At 47.4% G+C, this 13,571-nt stretch overlaps 1 protein-coding gene across 7 annotated transcripts in view; it reads right to left on the bottom strand.

Moving 5' to 3' along the window:
• Positions 1 to 13,571, bottom strand: part of FAT1 (FAT atypical cadherin 1) — a 325,756-nt gene that overhangs the window by 13,795 nt on the left and 298,390 nt on the right. For all 7 annotated transcript variants that reach the window (XR_010177511.1, XM_063920802.1, XM_063920806.1 and 4 more), the window contains 3 exons: positions 9,949 to 10,059; positions 8,671 to 9,302; positions 7,001 to 7,135 (listed from right to left, as the gene is read on the bottom strand). Coding sequence is in view for 6 of the 7 variants with exons in the window: in XM_063920802.1 (XP_063776872.1) it covers positions 7,001 to 7,135; positions 8,671 to 9,302; positions 9,949 to 10,059 (878 nt within the window). In the remaining variant the exon portion in view is untranslated. The remainder of the gene's footprint in view (positions 1 to 7,000; positions 7,136 to 8,670; positions 9,303 to 9,948; positions 10,060 to 13,571) is intronic.

Below are 13,571 nucleotides of genomic sequence, written 5' to 3' on the forward strand. Positions count from 1 at the left end.
CACAGTGATCGGGTCTGAATTAGGCCCTGAGAGAGGGCAAAGCATGAGAGGGTCCTGCTCGTGAGAGCTTACATTCTGAGGGGGAGAGGCAGACAGGGGTGACACAGATGGGGTAGAAGTGAGCCATGTACCAGAGGGTTAGGATGAAAGATGGATGGGTTGATGAGATGGAGAGTCTGATATTCCAATTATTACAGATAAAATACAACTATACCATATAACAATATTAAAACAATCCAATCCAATATTGCCCAGCATATAACTAATAACATATTGTCAATTAGTGGAGTCCATGGGTGTTGGTCTGATTGCAATATTAAAAAAGCAACTGAAACAACAGCTAAATCCTGTAATATAACCTGTGAGCAATGAAGGTAACTATCATCTGGGGATATGAATAAGCAGTTAGCCAATAAGAAGGCTAGACAAGATGAGTTTCACTAGGCATGCGTGAACAGGCTAGCTGACCATACAAGGCTGTGAGCTAATCCTAAGCAGGCTAGTACTGCCTAGCTGCCCTGGTCATATGTCTTGGTTAATTTCAGCAATAAAATAATAAGAATTTACTCACCGGTAATTCTATTTTTGAATCCCGGGTAAGACTCATACCAGCCACACCAATCACACCGTATAACTCGTGATACAATACCCAGTTAACAGTATGATAACAACTGAGCCTCTCAACAGATGGCTCAACAATAACCCTTTAGTTAGGCAATAACTATATACAAGTATTGCAGACAATCCGCACTTGGGATGGGCGCCCAGCATCCACTACGGACTACGAGAAATAGAATTACCGGTGAGTAAATTCTTATTTTCTCTAACGTCCTAAGTGGATGCTGGGACTCCGTAAGGACCATGGGGATTATACCAAAGCTCCCAAACGGGCGGGAGAGTGTGGATGACTCTGCAGCACCGAATGGGAAAACTCTAGGTCCTCCTCAGCCAGGGCGTCAAACTTGTAGAATTTAGCAAACGTGTTTGACCCCGACCAAGTAGCTGCTCGGCAAAGTTGTAGAGCCGAGACCCCTCGGGCAGCCGCCCAAGAAGAGCCCACCTTCCTCGTGGAATGGGCTTTTACTGATTTAGGATGCGGCAGTCCAGCCGCAGAATGTGCAAGCTGAATCGTACTACAGACCCAGCGAGCAATAGTCTGCTTTGAAGCAGGTGCACCCAACTTGTTGGGCGCATACAGGATAAATAGCGAGTCAGTCTTTCTGACTCCAGCTGTCCAGGAAACATAGATTTTCAGGGCCCTGACTACGTCCAACAACTTGGAAGCCTCCAAGTCTGTAGTAGCCGCAGGCACCACGATTGGTTCAGATGAAAAGCTGATACCACTTTAGGAAGAAACTGGGGACGAGTCCTCAATTCTGCCCTATCCATATGGAAAATCAGATAAGGGCTTTTACATGACAAAGCCGCCAATTCTGATACACGCCTGGCCGAAGCCAAGGCCAACAACATGACCACTTTCCACGTGAGATACTTCAATTCCACGGTTTTAAGTGGCTCAAACCAATGTGACTTTAGGAAATCCAACACCACGTTGAGATCCCAAGGTGCCACTGGAGGCACAAAAGGGGGCTGAATATGCAGCACTCCCTTAACAAAAGTCTGAACTTCAGGTAGTGAAGCCAGTTCTCTCTGGAAGAAAATCGATAGAGCCGAAATCTGGACCGTAATGGAACCCAATTTTAGGCCCATAGTCACCCCTGACTGTAGGAAGTGCAGGAAACGGCCCAGCTGAAATTCCTCCGTTGTGGCCTTCCTGGCCTCACACCACGCAACATATTTTCGCCATATGCGGTGATAATGATTTGTGGTTACTTCTTTCCTAGCTTTAATCAGCGTAGGAATGACTTCTTCCGGAATGCCCTTTTCCTTCAGGATCCGGTGTTCAACCGCCATGCCGTCAAACGCAGCCGCGGTAAGTCTTGGAACAGACAGGGCCCCTGCTGCAGCAGGTCCTGTCTGAGCAGCAGAGGCCATGGGTCCTCTGACATCATTTCTTGAAGTTCCGGGTACCAAGCTCTTCTTGGCCAATCCGGAACAATGAGTATAGTTCTTACTCCTCTTCTCCTTATTATCCTCAGTACCTTTGGTATGAGAGGAAGAGGAGGGAACACATAAACCGACCGGTACACCCACGGTGTCACTAGAGCGTTCACAGCTATCGTCTGCGGGTCTCTTGACCTGGCGCAATATCTTTCTAGCTTTTTGTTTAGGCGGGACGCCATCATGTCCACCTGTGGCCTTTCCCAACGGTTTACAATCAGTTGGAAGACTTCTGGATGAAGTCCCCACTCTCCCGGGTGGAGGTCGTGCCTGCTGAGGAAGTCTGCTTCCCAGTTGTCCACTCCCGGAATGAACACTGCTGACAGTGCTAACACGTGATTTTCCGCCCATCGGAGAATCCTTGTGGCTTCTGCCATCGCCGTCCTGCTTCTCGTGCCGCCCTGTCGGTTTACATGGGCGACCGCCGTGATGTTGTCTGACTGGATCAGTACCGGCTGGTTTTGAAGCAGGGGTTTTGCCTGACTTAGGGCATTGTAAATGGCCCTCAGCTCCAGAATATTTATGTGCAGGGAAGTCTCCTGACTTGACCATAGTCCTTGGAAGTTTCTTCCCTGTATGACTGCCCCCTAGCCTCGAAGGCTGGCATCCGTGGTCACCAGGACCCAGTCCTGTATGCCGAATCTGCGGCCCTCTTGAAGATGAGCACTCTGCAGCCACCACAGCAGAGACACCCCGGTCCTTGGAGACAGGGTTATCAGCCGATGCATCTGAAGATGCGATCCGGACCACTTGTCCAACAGGTCCCACTGAAAGGTTCTTGCATGGAACTTGCCGAATGGAATCGCTTCGTAGGAAGCTACCATCTTTCCCAGGATCCGCGTGCAGTGATGCACCGACACCTGTTTTGGTTTTAGGAGGCCTCTGACTAGAGATGACAGCTCCTTGGCCTTCTCCTCCGGGAGAAACACTTTTTTTTGTTCTGTGTCCAGAACCATCCCCAGGAACAGTAGACGTGTCGTAGGGAGCAGCTGTGACTTTGGAATATTTAGAATCCAGCCGTGCTGTTGTAGCACCTCCCGAGATAGTGCTACCCCGACCAACAACTGCTCCCTGGACCTCGCCTTTATCAGGAGATCGTCCAAGTACGGGATAATTAAAACTCCCTTCTTTCGAAGGAGTATCATCATTTCGGCCATTACCTTGGTAAAGACCCTCGGAGCCGTGGATAGACCGAACGGCAACGTCTGGAATTGGTAATGACAATCCTGTACCACAAATCTGAGGTACTCCTGGTGAGGATGGTAAATGGGGACATGCAGGTAAGCATCCTTGATGTCCAGTGATACCATGTAATCCCCCTCGTCCAGGCTTGCAATAACCGCCCTGAGCGATTCCATCTTGAACTTGAATTTTTTTATATATGTGTTCAAGGATTTCAAATTTAAAATGGGTCTCACCGAACCGTCCGGTTTCGGTACCACAAACATTGTGGAATAGTAACCCCGTCCTTGTTGAAGTAGGGGCACCTTTACTATCACCTGTTGTGAATACAGCTTGTGAATTGCCTGTAACACTGCCCCCCTGCCTGAGGGAGTGGTTGGTAAGGCAGATTTGAGGAAACGGCGGGGGGGAGACGTCTCGAATTCCAGCTTGTACCCCTGAGATACCACTTGAAGGATCCAGGGATCCACCCGTGAGCAAGCCCACTGATTACTGAAATATTTGAGACGGGCCCCCACCGTACCTGGCTCCGCCGGTGGAGCCCCAGCGTCATGCTGTGGACTTAGAGGAAGCGGGGGAGGACTTTTGCTCCTGGGAACTGGCTGTATGCTGCAGCTTTTTCCCTCTACCTCTGCCTCTGGGCAGAAAGGACGCGCCCCTAACCCGCTTGCCCCTATTGGGCCGAAAGGACTGTACCTGATAATACGGTGCTTTCTTAGGCTGTGAGGGAACATGGGGTAAAAATGTAGACTTCCCAGCTGTTGCTGTGGAAACGAGGTCCGAGAGACCATCCCCGAACAACTCCTCACCCTTATAAGGCAGAACTTCCATGTGCCTTTTAGAATCTGCATCTCCTGTCCACTGCCGAGTCCATAACCCTCTCCTGGCAGAAATGGACATTGCACTTATTTTAGATGCCAGCCGGCAAATATCCCTCTGTGCATCCCTCATGTATAAAAGTGCGTCTTTAATATGCTCTACGGTTAGCAATATAGTGTCCCTGTCTAGGGTATCAATATTTTCCGACAGGGAATCTGACCACGCAGCTGCAGCACTGCACATCCATGCTGAAGCAATAGCTGGTCTCAGTATAACACCTGTGTGTGTATATATATAGACTTCAGGATAGCCTCCTGCTTTCTATCAGCAGATTCCTTCAGGGCGGCCGTATCCGGAGACGGTAGTGCCACCTTCTTTGACAAGCGTGTGAGCGCTTTATCCACCCTAGGGGATGTTTCCCAACGTGACCTATCCTCTGGCGGGAAAGGGTACGCCATTAGTAACCTCTTAGAAATTACCAGTTTCTTATCAGGGGAAGCCCACGCTTCTTCACACACTTCATTTAACTCTTCAGATGGAGGAAAAGCTACTGGTAGTTTTTTCTCTCCAAACATAATACCCTTTTTTGTGGTACCGGGGGTAACATCAGAAATGTGCAACACATTTTTCATTGCCTCAATCATGTAACGTGTGGCCCTACTGGAAGTTACATTAGTCTCATCGTCGTCGACACTGGAGTCAGTATCCGTGTCGACATCTGTGTCTGCCATCTGAGGTAGCGGGCGTTTTAGAGCCCCTGATGGCTTTTGAGACGCCTGGGCAGGCACAGGCTGAGAAGCCGGCTGTCCCACATTTGGTATGTCGTCAAACCTTTTATGCAAGGAGTCGACACTGTCGCGTAATTCCTTCCACAGCACCATCCACTCAGGTGTCGACCCCGCAGGGGGTGACATCACATTTATCGGCATCTGCTCCGCCTCCACATAAGCCTCCTCATCAAACATGTCGACACAGTCGTACCGACACACTGCATACACACAGGGAATGCTCTGACAGAGGACAGGACCCCACAAAGCCCTTTGGGGAGACAGAGAGAGAGTATGCCAGCACACACCAGAGCGCTATATAACACAGGGATCCCACTATAAATGAGTGTTTTTCCCTTATAGCTGCTTATATAATATATACTGCGCCTAAATTTAGTGCCCCCCCTCTCTTTTTTTACCCTTCTGTAGCTTGCACACTGCAGGGGAGAGCCAGGGAGCGTCCTTCCAGCGGAGCTGTGAGGGAAAAATGGCGCCAGTGTGCTGAGGGAGATGGCCCCGCCCCTTTTCCGGCGGACTTCTCCCGCTTTTTCTGGAATTCTGGCAGGGGTATTTTTACACCTATATAGCCTTCCTGACTATATATGGTGTAGATTTGCCAGCCAAGGTGTCTTATATTGCCCTCAGGGCGCCCCCCCCCCAGCGCCCTGCACCCATCAGTGACCGGAGTGTGAGGTGTGCATGAGGAACAATGGCGCACAGCTGCAGTGCTGTGCGCTACCTTGTTGAAGACTGAAGTCTTCTGCCGCCGATTTTCCGGAACACTTCTTGCTTCTGGCTCTGTAAGGGGGCCGGCGGCGCGGCTCCGGGAACGAACACCAAGGTTGGGTCCTGCGGTCGATCCCTCTGGAGCTAATGGTGTCCAGTAGCCTAAGAAGCCCAAACTACCACCTGTTAGGTAGGTTCGCTTCTTCTCCCCTTAGTCCCTCGCTGCAGTGAGTCTGTTGCCAGCAGATCTCACTGTAAAATAAAAAACCTAAATATACTTTCTTTCTAGGAGCTCAGGAGAGCCCCTAGTGTGCATCCAGCTCAGCCGGGCACAAGAATCTAACTGAAGTCTGGAGGAGGGTCATAGTGGGAGGAGCCAGTGCACACCAGTAGTCTAAAGCTTTCTTTTAGTTGTGTCCAGTCTCCTGCGGAGCCGCTATTCCCCATGGTCCTTACGGAGTCCCAGCATCCACTTAGGACGTTAGAGAAATTTGCCTTATCGGCATAGAAAGGCAACTGACCAATAAGGGAGAAGTTTGTCAAACTTTCTAAAGAGGAAAAGTGGAGGTGTTGCCCACAGTAATCAATCAGACTATAGCTACCCTCTAGTAGACAAATGATAACTCTAAACTAATTGGTTGCTACACCTCCACTTCTCCCTTTTAGGAAGCTTGATACATTTCACCCTTTGTGTGTGCCTTGTGCTTTTTTTGAGTGATGGAACAGTACTGGAAAATAGATAGAGTGTTCATATGTCAATAAGCTTTAAAGCAGCGACTGTGTTCTGATCATTAATGTAACTTAGTTATTACTGTCAGTGTACACCTAACATCCGATTACATAGGTGACGCTTACTCAGTGACAGATTTAGGTCGCAACTTTGAAGCCCAGTGATATTGTACGTCAAACACAAATGTGTTAATAGTGTCACTCCCATTTAGAAGTTTGGTAAACCTCCCCTGAACTCCAGTAACATTGCAACCAGTTGGTCTAAATTTCAAGGCTGTTAATGCTGGTGCAATACACAAATCTGATGCCAGTGACTATGAGGACAAGCCATAATTACATAAGAAATTATGAGGAACAATTCTGCATTTTGACTATAACATTTTGAAATGTACATATTGTACATGCCCTCCTATTTCATAAACCTGGCAATTGTGATCATTTAAGGTGTACAGGGGCAGATGTATTAAGCCTGGAGAAGTGATAAAGCAGCGATAAAGAAGTGATAAGTGGAAGGTGATAATGCACCAGCCAATCAGCACCTGTAATTTTTTAAACCTGCAATAATTGGCTGGTGCATTATCCCCTTCAACTTATAACTTCTCCTCTCCAGGCTAATAATACATCTGCCCCACAATTTTGACACTGTCCCAGCTGACTGCAATAAAAAATGCAGTATGACAAATCACATACAGTATCTGCAAATTTTCCATACATACCATTATCATCACAAGATTCTGATTGGAAGGAACTAAGAGACTGAATCTCAGACATGCTTTCACGGGGATTGTATAGATGACAAGGCTTTTCATCAAGAGACTTCTTCGAAAGACATGGGTCAAGATCAACCTTAGCTGAAAGCAGAAAAGAAGATACAATGTCACAAAGTTAAGGACACTCAATTAGTAAGATCTACCTTTGATCATTCCCCAAAGGACAGTCTGTAGATGTGCAGTTCAGGCAAAGCAGCAATGAAAGATGTTTGAAAGTAACAATCACGGAATGACTTTGAAATGAAATAATAATTGAAATGACACAGCGTAGTGACAAATCTCCAAGGCAGAAAAAAAAAGCAATTTGGTTCAATGGTTTGTTGAGACTACATGTGTATCATTCTTCAGGGGATTACTGCACATTATTAAAATGAATAGATCATATTTTCAATACTAATGGAATAAAAAGAGATTGTACCACTGTAAATAGTACACATTTGCAATTTCGTAAAAAGTGAATGTATACTGTTTCTATATTAATAGGCTAACCTGAAAAATAACCCACATATTCCTAAATCCTTTTCCTTTATTTTATTCACATGGAAAGTCATTTAATGTTCAGTTATGCTTTTTATGTTAAGATAAAGTCCTTCTCATTCTTGAAGCCTCTAAAAACTTCGCTCTAACCATCTGTCTCCATGATTACTGTAACCTACTCCCCAGAGGCTTACCTAACTCACCCCACTTCACTCCATCCCTAATATAGCTGTCAGTCTCATTTTCCCTCCTTGCCTTTTCACCTCGCCCCCTTATGCCAGTCGCTTTATTGGAACCCTTGGTGGGATGCATTGCATTTTAATGCAATACTTCCAGCCACTTTATCAAATCCGTATTGGCATTTATTAAGGTGGTATACAAGTAGATTACAGCAAAGGACAGCTCTTCCGATAAATCCGGAAATCCCCACATTGCGGGAGTCCTTCAAAGCATGCAAGGCTGTCGGCCAGCACATGCATGAGCCGCAGGGGACACTGGGAGAGATCCTATGGGATCCCTCTCAGAGAATGTTGGGTTGAGAAGCCCATAAGCTTCTATTAGGCAATGCCATATATACCTAGTGTTGATTATCTGGTACAAGCTCCAGAAAGTTTTCCTTTCCAGACCTTAATGTATATGGGAGTGCGGTCAAACTTCCAAAAAATGCATTTTTGGAGGTTTGACGGCATTTTTTGTTTTGATGCATAATACTTCCTGTCTTACACAGAATCAAATTTAAACCCTTCTCATTCACATGCAAAGCCTCTAATTTCTGCATACACTCTCTTCTGCCAACTGCGCTCGATCAATGGCCACCTACTTTCCTCCTCCTGATCACCAATCAGGATTTCCCCACACTGATCCCTAATCTCTGGAATACCCTCCCATGCCAAAATTCCATCATAGCCCCTCTACAATGTAAGCACTCACAAGCACAGCCCTTTAGCCTATGGTCCTAGATTTTCTTTTTACAAAATAATGGCAAAAACTTTTTCTTGTATTTAAGCTTCTGTATTTAACTTTGTTTTATACTGAGGTGATATATCCTGATACAGCACAGCATCAGTGGACAGCACCGATGACATTCTGAGACTTACAAACCATAACTGTAACAATTATACAAGACGACACATGCTCACCATCATAGTCAAAGTCCCAACTTGGCTTTTGTATTGAGTCGCAATCTGATGGAGAATTGGATGGAGGTGGAGGTGGCAGGTTTGGAGCAACGCTACACACAGCTACTGCTTTTCTATGTCCATGCATGGAGTCTGGATTGAAAGTGCTGAACTCTGGGTGTTCTGGAATGGTGGACCCCTCAAATGAGTTTCGGTCCAGGTTATTTCTAGAGTCACTTGGAATGCTCGGAGTGTAGGATATGGGCCTGACCGGCACCTGGGGTGGGATATCTGAATAGATATTCTTGTTTAGTTTAGGATCCATAAATGGTCTTTGTAAAAATGCTGAAGTAGCTCCGGAATGTTTATCTTCAGGTTCCTGCTGCCTTTTCTTTTTCTTGCTGGCCACTACACGGCATACAACAAAGATCACAACAATACAGAAGATACCCGCTATGAAGACTATAATCCCAATGACCTCAGCCAACCCAATGTTCCAGGAAGTTGAAACATATTTGTTAAGAGCAATCTCTGTGCAGTGTTTTCCACCATACCCATGACTGCAGTTACAATTATAAGAGCCATAAGTGTTTTCACAAAGGGCACCATTAGGGCATGGGTTATCTTGGCATTCATCAACATCATTCTGGCACCTACAATGATAAAAACACAAAATAAGTGAATATGTGCTGTATTCAATGGAAAAAAATAAAAGGTACACATCTGAAATGAATTGACTGTCATCACATAGACATTCTTGCATGTCTAATTATTGTATGAGGGTAGTACAAGCATTCAGACCAGATGTTCTCTGTAGAAACTGGGATGTAGTTGATTTGCCGGTGGTCAGGATCCCGGCGGTCAGGATACCGACGCTGGAATCCCAACCACAGACAACGCAGACAGCCGGAATGCCGGCTACCAGGGGCTATTCCCACTCGTGGGTGTCCATAGAGTGGAAAGAGAACCTGTGGCGAGCGCATCGAGCCTGCAAGGGGCTCCTTTGCGCTCGCCCACCCCCCTTCCCCGCCGGCATTCTGGCGGACAGGATCCCGGGGGCGGTATGCTGACCTCCAGGTTCCCAACCCCGGCATTACAGCCCCAACCCGTAGAAACTGTAGAGGAGTGTGATTGTACAGAAATTAAAATATGGAGGTCTAAGGCACCCATCTAAAGAGAGGCCACAGTGCTTTGACAACATAGCTAAATTACAAATGGAGAACATCCTAAATCAAATATACATTGTGGCGCATGCTGGGAAGAAACCACAATACCATGAATAGAAATGGGGATCAATACCTTTCTGCGTGGAAACCAGCTTCACACTCGCATACAGGGCCATCTAAGCTGTCTATGCATTTGCCGCCATTCTTACAAGGATTGTCTTTACAGAATGGGCCCAACTGACACCTGCAATATAATAACAGGAAATCATATCACCGTCATCATAGCATCACAGACAAACAATAGTATTTTAAAATAAAAATGTGACAAAAATGCTAGTGACATCACGACATCAATCAATTAAGTAACTAACTACAGTAATTGAACAAATAAAATCAGACAAGGAAAACCATTCCTAGCGGGGAAAAAACTGTGTAATAATAGAACATCCCAGTGTGAGTAACAAAAAGCCATTGTGAAATAAAGGGATACACTAACATTGTCATGCTATAAGAAAATGTATCATAAAGGTTGCAAGTCTCACTACAAAAATGGCAAAGGAGCCCTCAAGGCAAGGCATTCGAATTGAAACATCTAAATACACTGCTCCCCACACATAGTGAGTGTTAAAGGGCCGATGCACCAGGCATCTATCAGGACAATACCCCATTCTGTCATTGCCTGGGTCGCAGTGGCGTGCGGTGCGGTCAGTGGCTAGTGAGGCACTACAGCCATAATGTCCGCCGAATCCTCCCGATGACCCCTAGCCAATGCCCGCTACTGCCTCTGAGCCGATACCCGCTGCCACCGCCAATGGCTTACAAACTCGCCCACAATCAACTGACCCAGCCCTCCGCCACTAATTTCTATCTCAGTCCGATGCCGCCAATGCCCGCTCATCATACTTGTGATATATTGTACATTTTTATAGAGAGAAAAAATGAGTGTTTGGGACTGGGAAGGGCGAGGGAGGAGGACATGAATGCAATTTTGTTGTCCAGGGCTTCCATTAACTTAATGGAGAAGGGTCTGAATGGGTTAAAAAAAAAATGCGTGAGGTCCCCCCTCCTAAGTATAACCAGCCTCGGGCTCTTTTAACCGGTCCTGGTTGTTTAAATACTGGGGAAAAAATTGGACAGGGGTTCCCCGTATTTAGACAACCAGCACCGGGCTCTTAGACCGGTCCTGGTTCCAAAAATACGGGGGACAAAAGTTGTAGGGGGGTCCGCCGTATTTTTAAAACCAGCACCGGGCTCCACTAGCCAGAGAGATAATGCCACAGCCGGGGGACACTTTTATGTAGGTCCCTGCGGCCGTGGCATTACCCCCCCCCCCAACTAGTCACCTCTGGCCGGGGTACCCTGGAGGAGTGGGGACCCCTTAAATCAAGGGTCCCCCCCCTTTAGGCACCCAAGGGCCAGGGATGAAGCCCGAGGCTGTCCCCAACACCCCTGGGCGGTGGGTGCTGGGCTGATAGCCATGTGTGTAAAAAAAGAATATTGTTTTTTTGTTGTGGAACTACAAGGCCCAGCAAGCCTCCCCCGCTTGCTGGTACTTGGAGAACCTCAAGTACCAGCAGGCGGGGAAATAACGGGCTCGCTGGTACATGTAGTTCTACAACAAAAAAATACCCAAATAAAAACACAAACACACACACCGTGACAGTAAAATTTTATTAAAACACACTTACGCACTCACACATACTTACCTACATCCCACGCCGGTCACGTCCACTTGTCCAGTAGAATCCAATAGGGGTACCTGTAAAAATGAGAGATTACTTACCTACGTCCCACGCCGATCACGTCCACTTGTCCAGTAGAATCCAAAGGGGTTGAGGCACCTGTAAAAATGAACATTATACTGACATATCCATACCTCCCAACATGACCCTCTCCAGGAGGGACACAATGCTCTGCTTCTGGACCTTTCTCTTAATTTATGATTGCCATCACCTGTGCTGAACAGGTCTATGGATTAGAAAGGTGTTTCAGCACAGGTGATGGGAATCATAAATGAATAGGGAACTCCAGGAGCAGAGCATTGTGTCCCTCCTAGATAGGGTCACGTTGGGAGGTATGCATATCCACAGGGGGGGGGGGGGTTGGGGTGAGAGAAAGAGGAGAGAGAGAGAGACGCAAACTAACCTGCTGCTGCTGGAGCCGGCGGAGGAGGACAGCCGCACTTACTGCACGGCCACCGCTGCTGCCTGAGTGTCAGGTGATCGGGAGCCGGGAGAGAGCTGCACGCTCCGCAGGACCGCCGCTGCTGGTAAGGTGAACGGGAGCCGGAGCAGGAGGACGGGGGGGGAGCCGCACATACTGAAGGCCCACCGCTACTCCCGGCTATCATCAGCGCCGGGAACCGCCGCCTCCAGCGCCGCATGTGGGTGATCGGACAAGTGGATCCAGCCCTGGACCCGCTGTCCAATCACAGGTTCCTCGCTGACATGGGGGTGGTGTCCCTGTCAGCGAGGGACTTGGAACAGTGCCGCTTTCCCTATTTTTTTTCATGGGCTTTTACAGCCCAGTGCTAGGCTCCGCCCCCCGCACTGTCCCTGTTCCCATTATTCACGGGAGGCACTGCTATCAGTGCCTCCCAAACTGCTTTAAAGCTAGAAAATTATTAGAATTCAATAAAGAAGATACTTATGACACAGAATATGTGTCGTAAGTATCTTCTTTTTATTATTTTAATAATTACTCACAGGGGAGGCACTGCCTCCCCTGACTGCACGTCCCTGCTGGGTCGGGTGTTTAGTAAAATCCAACTGGTTGGACAATCTCAATTTGCCAATTCAGACTCAAAAATTATTGGAATCGATGAGTTGTGATTTTTAACATGCCGGACTTTGCCGACTCCCAGTCGAATCAATGATTAACACATCACTGAATGGCGCATTGGATCATCAACTCTAATTAGTTTGGTGCAAAGAAATAATTATAGAAGTTTCCTGATAAACGGCACTCCAAACAGTGATCATCTGAATAAACCCGTCGGTTTGGTAAAGTGTACAACGTTTCGGACCACACGGGTCCTTTATCAAGAAAAACATAAAATTATATATATATATATATATATATATATATATATATACACACACACACACACACACAGACCGTATATACTCGAGAGTATAAGCTGACTTTTTCAGCACATTTTTCTATGCTGAAAAAGCCCCCCTCGGCTTATACTCGAGTAAGCTCACGGCTGCAGCAGACGCCGTGGACTGTGTGGGCGTCCGCTGCAGCCGGCTCCAGGGACAGACACTAGAGGTCATGACGTCTCTCCCATAGAGAGGAGCGAGCGGGCGGGCGGGCGGGCGAGCGAGCGAGTGGCCAGACGGAGCAGCAGCAGAAGAAGCGGTAGCGGGGCAGTGGTAAGTATTGTTTTTATTATTTTGTGTGTGTGTGTTTGTAAGCGGCGACAGGGGCACAGCGACAGAGGGCAAATAAAGAGGGGACACAACTACTGGGGGCAAAGAAAGAGGAGGCACAACTACTGGGGGCAAAGGGGGCAAAGCAACAGGGGGGCATGTTTTTATCTGGCACTGTGGGGGGATATCTGTCACTGGGGATATATGTGGCACTGGGGGCACAGCCCTAGCAACAAGCATTACCCCCTGGCAACAAGCATAACACCTACCGCATGAAACCCATGGCAACGAGCACGACACCCTGAGCATGAAAACCCCTGGCACCGTGCATTTCCCACCCTAGGCTTATACTCGAGTCAGTAATTTTTCCCAGTTTTTTGTG

Source organism: Pseudophryne corroboree, chromosome 1 (genome assembly GCF_028390025.1).
Source record: "Pseudophryne corroboree isolate aPseCor3 chromosome 1, aPseCor3.hap2, whole genome shotgun sequence".
Taxonomy (NCBI): domain Eukaryota; kingdom Metazoa; phylum Chordata; class Amphibia; order Anura; family Myobatrachidae; genus Pseudophryne; species Pseudophryne corroboree.